General features: G+C 40.7%; 2 protein-coding genes across 6 annotated transcripts in view; one reads left to right on the forward strand and one right to left on the reverse strand.

Moving 5' to 3' along the window:
- LOC127608419 (synaptotagmin-like protein 2) overlaps positions 1 to 8,314 on the reverse strand; it is a 24,154-nt gene extending 15,840 nt beyond the window's left edge. For 4 of the 5 annotated variants that reach the window (XM_052077445.1, XM_052077443.1, XM_052077444.1 and 1 more), the window contains exons 1-6: positions 7,812 to 8,314; positions 5,984 to 6,138; positions 2,638 to 2,795; positions 2,320 to 2,425; positions 873 to 921; positions 241 to 767 (exon numbers count right to left, since the gene is read on the reverse strand). In XM_052077445.1, coding sequence (XP_051933405.1) covers positions 241 to 767; positions 873 to 921; positions 2,320 to 2,425; positions 2,638 to 2,795; positions 5,984 to 6,084 — 941 coding nt within the window. In that variant the 5' untranslated portion in view covers positions 6,085 to 6,138; positions 7,812 to 8,314. The remainder of the gene's footprint in view (positions 1 to 240; positions 768 to 872; positions 922 to 2,319; positions 2,426 to 2,637; positions 2,796 to 5,983; positions 6,139 to 7,811) is intronic. The other variant, XM_052077446.1, reaches the window with a different exon arrangement.
- LOC127608420 (roundabout homolog 2-like) overlaps positions 1 to 9,647 on the forward strand; it is a 150,422-nt gene that overhangs the window by 101,502 nt on the left and 39,273 nt on the right. The window lies entirely within an intron of this gene.

The following is a 9,647-nucleotide window of genomic DNA, read 5'->3' on the forward strand; positions in this document are numbered from 1 at the left end:
GGTCATCGACGCGAGGCAGGTGGCATTCACGATTTGGCGATGTGTCCACTGCAAGCGCCACATGCACAGATCTGCTACACTAAATGTCAAGTGTAATTCAGCAGCTTCGTGGTGAAGTGCTGACTCCATGAGTGAAAATACAGTGGATTCTTTTACGATCTTATGAGTGATGAATTTTTTTTCCACACTCGGGGCTCGTAGAAGCGCTTGCTGCGTCATAATAGGGATGTTTCCACTTACCTGTCAGCTGTAACCAAAGATGGCTTTCTGCCTCCCTCCAGACTGGAATGAGATAAAACCTGAGAAGCGTCACATGAGAGCTGCTGAGGAATCTCCGTAGAAACAGATGAGTGGGCCGAGCCAGCGACTTCACCCATGGATCGGGTTGAGCTTCCATTTGAGCCCTGATTGAGGCTTCGTCTCAGGGCGGGCAGGAACCCGACCGAAACCAACTGAGGGTCCGGGGCTGTGCCGCTGCTGCCCGACACGCTTGAGGTTTGTTTTGACGTGCATGTCCTCTTTTTGGGGACGGGCCTGAACCCTGCAGTGGAGCCCTCAGATGTCATGGAGGTCCCCGATGTTTGACTGCTCCCACTGTGTTGCTGGCTCTTCGGGGGGAAGCTAGCCTCTAAGGAAGGTGAAATACCATTTGGAAACATTGCGTTGGGATTTGTATCACTGAATAATTTTTGCTCGCCTATCTCAGAGAGCCCTTCGGCTGGCTCCACTACAATGAGGGAAGGTCGATTGAAAGGGTTGTGTCTCGTCTGGAAGGGAAAACAAACACAGTAGGACCAACAAGAAAATTACTGTCGAAAACATCCTGACGCACAAGGAGCAAATGTTTATTCTTCCAAAACAAACATGCCTACCATTCTTGGAGAATGGACTGCTGACGTCATATCGTCTTTCTCTGCATTACTACAGAGAAAATAAAATAAATATTAACTATGAACAAGAAATCACAGAAAATTGACTTTAAAATAAGCAGTTAGGTCTCTGGCGTCGTTGTCCAACCACCATGTGACTTGGAAAAGTACACGCCTGACTACAGTACATCATGATGGTCCCAAATTGCTCCATGTACAGCACTTTGTATGCAGCGATGGCTGTTTGAAAGTGCTCTATAAATACTGTTGACTTGACTTGACATAGATGAAAGTGCATATAAGAGACCTGTGTGAGAGGATTGTCTCAAGGGTACTGATTTTATTTCTACTGTAAAGACCCTAATGAGCTTAGCCATCGGTAGATGGAAGAAGTTTGAGAAACCACCAGGACTCCTCTGAGCACAAGGCTGAAAAAAAACCCAATATTTCCTGAGTCAGGAAAGCACACTGAAAGATCTGTTGGAAGTGAACCCAATAAGTCAACTTCCCCTCCAAAACATTTCACAAGAAATCAATAAACTATCCAATTTAGATCCAACCAAAAATAATCACAATATCAGAAAACATCACATTCCCTTTCATGGAATTCCAAGTGCTAAAATGAGCAGCCATTTCTCCTTCAGGGGCAATGACGCAAAGAGGTTTATTGCGTTAAACACTTTGCTTAACACGCATGCCACAGTCCAACACTCATGGACTTAAAGTACAGTATTCAGAGCACCCGTGCAGGCTACCGGCTTTGTAAAAAGTCACATATTCCTTCTTGGCGCACCTTTGTTTACATGCGGCAAGTCACAAGACAAACACACACGGACACATTACCACACACAGGTAGTGTGGGGGAAGCTTCAAGCAGAGGACTTATTCTTTGTTTGAGACTTTAAGAGATTTCCACATGGAAAAACGAAATTGTTACATTAGGAGGAAAAAACGGTGGTGTGTTGAAAAAGAGCTGCAGTAGTAATGTTTCTTTCTGGAGAGAACGTTTTACTGTTACAGGGGGGAAAAATAGTCAAATAATTTTGTTCCCAGAATAAAGTCATGCTCTTTTGAGACAAGTTCACACTTTGACGGGAAAAATTTTGGAATCCTACAAAAAAAAAGAAAAAAAAAGTTGTATTGTTTTTATCGTTAAGTTGAAAGAATAAAAGGGCTAGTTGTTTTTTAACAGTGAAAATGTCATATTAAAACACAAAAAAAGGTGACGATGACAAAAGTTATATATATATATATATATATATATATTATTTTAAAAAGACATCAAAATTTTCACACAATGGATTTGAATGTTCCTATTAAAATGACTACTTTCTCCGCTCAATTCCAAGTTTTGACTCCTATTGTATCCGCGTAAGCAACCCATGACCAGGAAAACTAATATTTGTGTCGACTGTTGTCAAAGTGTAAATTCAAAGAAGAGAAATTGTACTTTAATTCCAGTGGGATGTCCAAACATCTGGCAGGTTTCTGTGGCACCTCAACATCACAACTCTGACTGCTGGCTGCTCTCAGTCTTTCCGATCTATAAGAGCCCTCTGCAACAGGACGAAAACATATGAAGCCTCTTAGGGATTATCAGACACACTTTAGGGTGAGGGAGTCTTGCCATCTTCTTTATGTCCAACTATTCGCAATATCCACTCGATGCATCCTCCTCATCCACAGGGTGCATTGAATTATTTCCATGATTTTTTTTTTGAAGACAAATACGAGGAAAAAAAACCTAGATGTTTTGAGGTGCACCTACCTGAAGTGCTCCTCTGCTTCATGGAGGCCAGGATGATTTCGGAGCCATGGATCTTGTCCATATGTCTACGAGACTTGGCTTCGTAGAACCACTGGCCTGTCAGGTACTTCAACTTGGAGTCTGATGATGAACCTTCGCTCAGGATGCTCTCCAGCTTCCTGGTGGCGGCGGCGGGGGAATACTTGAATTCATGCATTATCAATTTCAATGATACATAGCACAGAGAATATTAATATATACACACATGCACAAGATAATGAATGACATGTTTTTGGTCATGTCATCACATACTAGTATAGTGACAACATAAGAACAGATTTGGAAAGCCTTTGTGGAGACCTTTAAGATGAGGTGTGGATGGGGGCCACTTGATTTTTGGGCGCGTTTTTTTTTTTTTTTTTTGTGGAGCATGGTGAGATTTCCAAGCAAAAACGGCAACAACAACAATTTTTTTAATAGTCGGAATCATCATATGTTGGTGACAAGATCATTACAGAATTTGGAAGCCCTCATAAGAGACCTTTCGTATGTCTTATGACTCCCTGTGGTTCTGTAAGCTTGTTATCGGTCAACTTGTTGTAGTTTCATTTCAAGCCAATGGAATTTTATTTTGGTCACTACACCGCCATCTGAAAACACAACAACAACATGACAGATCTGAAAAGCCTCCATCCAAACCTTTAATCCTTTTATGCACCCAGTCACCAGATAAGGTGTCCACTGTAGTAACCGCTGGCGTTGAAAGGGTTAATATGGGTTAAGACTCAATGTGGTTTGTGGCCATTCTTTTTAGCTTAGGTTGAAAATTCGAAATCTACTGATGAAATGACAATCTGAGAAAATTTGCAACGTGTGTGTGTGTGTGTGTGTGTGTGTGTGGGAGGGGGTCACTTCTGCACTGTGCTCTAGTCGCTCGTCGCAGATACCCAACGCTAAAATTTAAACTTTCGACGAAGCCGCTTTTTCCCCCCACGAGCAACAAAGCTACGTGCCGACAGCCGACAGAAATGTGATAGTTCACTAATCAGCACATGATCGGGATGAGTGAAAGAGGCAAACATCTCCATCGAGTGGAAATCGAATCAACAAAAGACGGTGTCATGTGATGAAAAGGCAGGGCAATTATTATGGGATGTTGTCAATCCTCTTACACGCACGCATGCACATTTAGAGATTCCGCTGGCCAGCCGACTCCACTTAAATCCTGATGAAGAGCATATTGCCTGCTCGCATTCTTCACCGATGCTCGTCTTAAAAAGGCTTTCAAGTTGGGCGCTCGATGAACTTTGAACCCCATTTGGAGTGAAAAACATTCCAAGGCCACAACATTAGGTACAGCTGCACGGATCCAATGCTGGATCAAACTTGACTCAGAGTTTTAACCCTTTCGGGGACAGCGGTTACTACAGTGGACAGCTGATCATGTTTATCAGGTTACAGGGTGCACGAAAGGGTTGATTACCATAACAATTTACCATTCATAATCTATTAGAAATATGCTTCTTAAAGTCACTATTGTCATGCATATCACTCATTTCCGCAAGCATTAAAGGATAAACTTTTTTTTTTTTTTTAATTCAGTTCTCCAAAATGGGAGAACATTGTGTAAAATTTCTCAGCAATTAAATTCCAAAAGTAAAATTTATATTCAGTTGTTGTCAAACGTCTTACACCAAGTAGCACCCCCCCCCCCCCCAAAAAAAGAATGCTCGGATCTCAAGAGTTCCACCATAGGGACCTAAAAACGGCTTGAAACCGAACTTCTGGTCAAAAACACTTACAGTTCTCAAATTAACACTGTGATTAAATATAGGAAAATGTAATTCTGTACTGTAATAATGATACGGTTGAAATGTGTTGCACACCAGTTTAATAAATTCTTCATAAATAAACATTTAAAAACGGTTAAAAAAAATATTTCATGGAAATATTTTCGCCTTTAAAGTGAAACACAGTTCTTTGATCGTGGAGGCCCAATTGGGTCCACGATCCATTAAGGCAGTGGTTCTTAAACTGGGGTCCCCGGTCGCCTGGGGCGACCCCAGTTTGAGAACCATCGCAAAGAAAAAAAAAAAAGATTCCAATAAAAAGTGTACTTAACACATGTGGTGTATTGGATTTGAAAAAATGTTAACCTACTGTACCATTTTGCACAGTTTGAACATGTAATTTTGTGATTCTTTCCCGTATTACTTGACGCGCCTTGACAATCACTGATTGAGCTTGACAATACACAGAGCAAAAGAAAGCTAAAAAAAACAAACAAACACACAATCTCAAGAAATTGACAATTTAAGAAACAAGCCAAATTAATTTGAACATAGAAATTAGGAGGTGTCAAACTGAAAAGCATTTTCCGACACATTTAAAGGGGAAGTCAACTCCAAAATGTTCTTGACAATACGATCTTCAATGTGCCCCAACTCCAGTAGTCTAAACACAGTGCATTGTGATTGTTAGTACATTTGCAAAATTTGATTCAAGCAGCAAAATCCGTCCGTTTCCAATCCATCTCAGGGGGTGGCCATTTTGCCACTTGCTGTCGACAGAAAATGATATCGCAGCTGCTCGGGGCTCAGGTAACGACCAATCGTGGCTTAGCTTGCAAACGTCACATGACTAAACCCAGAAAAACGGGTGAGCTGTAATTGCTCGTTACCAGAGTCCTTTGGCACAGTGATGACATTTTCAGTCGACACCAAGTAGCAAAATGGCCAACCCTTGAGATGGATAAAAATGGGCAGATTTTGTTGCTTGATTCATATTCCACAAAACACAATTGCCGTGTTTAGACTAGCCTGGATGCATTTCACCTATTGTTGTAAAGAACATTTTTGACTTGACTTTCTCCTTAATCTGTATAAGCTTTATTCTTGGAATTGAACTACTGGGAAAAAAATGAATTTCCTCCCAAATTCTGAAATTTGAGATGCACTTAACAGAAGCTTGCATTGAAAATGAGTCAACCTAAATGAAAGTTTCATAACTTTCATTTAGACAGATAGATAAACATTTGTTGTGCTTGGCTTTTTCAGTTGTACTTGTTTTACTCTAAATCTGGCACCAGAAAGCAGGTGTACCTAATCCTGTGGCCAGTGCACGGGTGCTTTGCCACCTCCCCCTTAGCTGTGACTGGCTATTAAAGGCAATGTTTGACATTCTTGTGTGTACCAGACCGTGAGCCCACGTGTTCATGAACGGAATTCTTCATGTCACATTCCCAGGCACCACCTTATTAGCGTGTGAGTCTATCCCAGGGGTCTTGAACAAAAGGCTGGCGGGCCGTGAAAAGCTCAAAAGGAAGGTTTCAAAAGCATCCTAATGCTGGCAGTATATGATGATGAACCTGATTCTCTGCTCCTCTGCCCGCTTGAGTTGGGCGTCCCTCCTCAGCACGGTCATAATGACGCCATGCTCCTCCTCCGTCAGGAAGCTCAGGTCGATCATCCTTCCGTGTTGTCCTTTTCTCCCTCCGACAGTGGGAGACCGATTGGAAAACACCTGGAGAAGTACGGGCAGTGAAGTTGATAAGACACGTGTTTGGACTCTTGCCATTTTGTTTTGTTTTTTCAGGTTTTGCCGTTACATTCCCCTTTTGCAAGCGCTTTATGTTCACGTTTCTATTTCCTGGCTTTTTTTCGCCAGCAATTTCTGGTCGTACTTTGTCTGACCTTCGTTTTTTTTTTTCCTTAAATATTTTTGTAACAGGCTTGATTTGTATCTATGTTTGTGGTACCCCATCACCATTTAGTTCATCCACAACCTGTGTCAACCAGAGACATTTTGCAACGGTCACTTAATTTGATTTCTTCAGCAAACATGTCAACTTACTCACATGTCACACACTAAAATGTGCTTTGATTTCTTCATTTGTTTTTCTTTGGCTGTTAAGCAATCAATGATATCATTGACATTTGAGCTTTCTCAACAATTTTCAGCAGCCCTAGATGAAACCAAGAACAGTGAACAAGCATAGCACACGTCCAGTTCTTCTAGTACATGACAAATGAGGCTTTGAGAAGAGCTGCCAGCCACTAAATGTACTTGCTAACTTACTCTTCATGCCCATTGGCAAGCCAGGTAAATTGCAGATGAATTTCAAACATACCAAAATGTAAACTTTGACACTCAGGCTGAAGTTTCAGTGCAAGTGTAATTGAACATTATTTTTGTATTTTTTCACAGTGAACACAAATGAGGAAAAAGAGCTTTTGCGTGCGTGCGTGCGTGCGTGCGTGCGTATTTCTACATTCTGACACAAAAGCCTTCTCGCTCCGGTGAATCTATTGGTGTATTTCTATTTCATTTATCCATGCCTGGCTGCGGATAGAGCCCGGTCCGGAGCTTTTTCAAATATTTACACTGACAAGAACATTTGAATATGTAATTTCAGGCAAGATATGGTGGAGTGCACAATGACGTGTCAGAAAGACAGATATGAAAAGGATATTTGTTGAAGAAAGGAAATGAAATAGATAACCGAGAAACAAAATCAAAATGTGTTAGTTTATGTTAGAATATTTCATAAACTTTAACCAAAACGTTTCTTTATATTGTGTTGATTGTATTTTAAATTGGCTAAAGATAACAATACAACACATTTTAAAAACTATTTTGTTGTTTGCTTCTTTCCTGAAGATATCCAATTCATTAAATTTAGGCAAATAAAAAAAGACAATAGAAAAATATTTTGTCTACATGAATACAAAATAAAAATGAATTTTAAATCAATCTTTATGACTATTTGTATTTAGTCAATATACTCACGTAAGTCACAACGTAAAATCCAATACAGGAGCTGTGTCCTACTTTTTAAAATCTGCCTCCACAAGGACTAAGCTAAATTTTCATTTAGGATTATTAGTTTTATATAATAAATACTTTTTAGTAACGTTTTATGTTTTTTATCGACATTTATGAAAACGTTTACATTAAGAGACTTAAATATTCTGAAATTCATTTATTGGTTCCCTTGGCACTTGCTACCCAATTAGCTGTGTTGTAAATGTTGCATTTACAATGACAAGAATACCCACTTTCGTATTAAGGTGTAATTTAACAATATTGTTTTGGTGCCCTATGAGGAACAGCACTGCCTCACACTGAAAGCAGTTTTTAATATTTTGGTTAGGAACAGCTCTGAGTGCACTGTCAATAGTGAATATGTCTCCTACCTTGAAGCTTTGGTTTGCCTCTTGGGAGTGCAAAAAAGTAGTTCAGCCACCGCTGATCCGCCGCTTCTGCTTGGATGAACTCAAAACCTTGAGTGTGCAGCTAAGAGAAGGGGCAGGACTCACTGGAGATGGGTTGGACCAACGTGAGCATGTGCAGGCAGACCACCTCCTCACTCAAGCACAAGTGTGCTTGCAGCTTGTGGCTTGCAGCTGGTGACAGCACTTGTAACGGTTCATAAAAAAAATAAATTGCGATCAAATCGTGTACCTGTTGTAATAGCACTTGCCGGCCTGAAGGTGTCGTCAGTGTTTACCAAAAGGGCGTGTAAAACACCTTCACTTGTTTGGCAAGTTTTTCATTTGGGTTGTCGTCCTTATGCATAATACCCAAAACATACACAAAAAACATTTTAAACATCAATCGATCGATCGACAGACACACTCACACACAAAATCCAATTCCAATGATGTTGGGACGCTGCGTTAAACATAAAAACAGAATACAATGATTTGCAATCATCCATCCATCCATTTCGGATCTGCTTTATCCTCGCAAGGGTCTTCAGGCAGTAGGACACCCTGAACCGGTTGGCAGACAATCACAGGGCACACAGACAACCATCCGCACTCACACCTAGGTACAATTTAGAGTGTTTCATCAGCCTGCCGTGTAAGTTTTTGGATTGTGAGAGGAAACCAGAGAACCCGGAGAAAACAACACGCATGTCCGGGGAGAACATGCAAACTCCACACAGGGAGGCTGAAGCGGGGATTGAACCCACAACCTGCGCACTGTGAGGCTGATGCGCTAACCACTGGCCCACCAGGCCGCCCACTTTGCATCAGTCAATCTTAAATGAGCTCGCGCCCAGGGAGGGCGGCGGCGTTTCCGGGTGTTGTTGAGAAATGGCTTTTGCTTTGAATTGTAGCGTTTTGAGTTACACGTAAGGATGAAGCGCCAAACTGTATTTACTCACAGTGGTTTTCTGAAGTTTCCTGAGCTCAGGTGGCGATATGCTTTTATACAGCGATGTCGGTGCCGCCTGATGGGACAAAGTTCACGGGCATTCAGTGTTGGTTTTCGGCCTTGACGCTTACATGCAGTGATTTCTCCAGATTCCCTGAACCCATGATATTAAGGACCGTAGAAAAGGAAATCCCTACATTCCCTTGCAATTGTACATTAACATTGTTCATCTATTTTCTCGCGCAGTTGTTCACAAAGTGGTGATTCTCATCCCATCTTTACTTGTGAGCTACTGAACAATTCAGTGAAGCTCCTTTTACACCCAATCATGGCACTCACCTGTTCCCAATTATCCTGTTCACCTGTTGGAAGTTCCAAAAATAATCCTAGAACAAATAGCTATAGATAAAAGTAGTAAGGTCCCCCTCAACCCTGAGTAGTATAAACCTATAAAATTACGATAAAAATAAAATCTAATCAGTGCAACTGTCAAGGGAACAATTTCAAGCAGAAATGAACTTTTTTTGTATGAACTATATTTACTTTTGTTTTTTTAGGTAAACCCATCATGGGATTTTTTTTTTGCAGCGACTTAAATTTGGTATTTGGAACAATGGATCAAATGTGAAAAAAATGACAAATGTCAATGTTTTCGGAAAAACAGATTGTGAATCTTTGAAATACAAAAAAAAACTGTCATGTTTCAGCAGTGACTCAAATTGTGTTTTCGAGAGCTCAATATATACTTTTAAATATGAAAACCTATCACAGTCAAGTTGCTTCACAGCGACTCAAATTTGAGGTTGATTTGTTTTGGTGGAACCATTTTTTTAAAAACTGATATTTCTTGGCATTTAATTTTTTTAATT

This window comes from Hippocampus zosterae, chromosome 10 (assembly GCF_025434085.1).
Source record: "Hippocampus zosterae strain Florida chromosome 10, ASM2543408v3, whole genome shotgun sequence".
Lineage (NCBI taxonomy): Eukaryota > Metazoa > Chordata > Actinopteri > Syngnathiformes > Syngnathidae > Hippocampus > Hippocampus zosterae.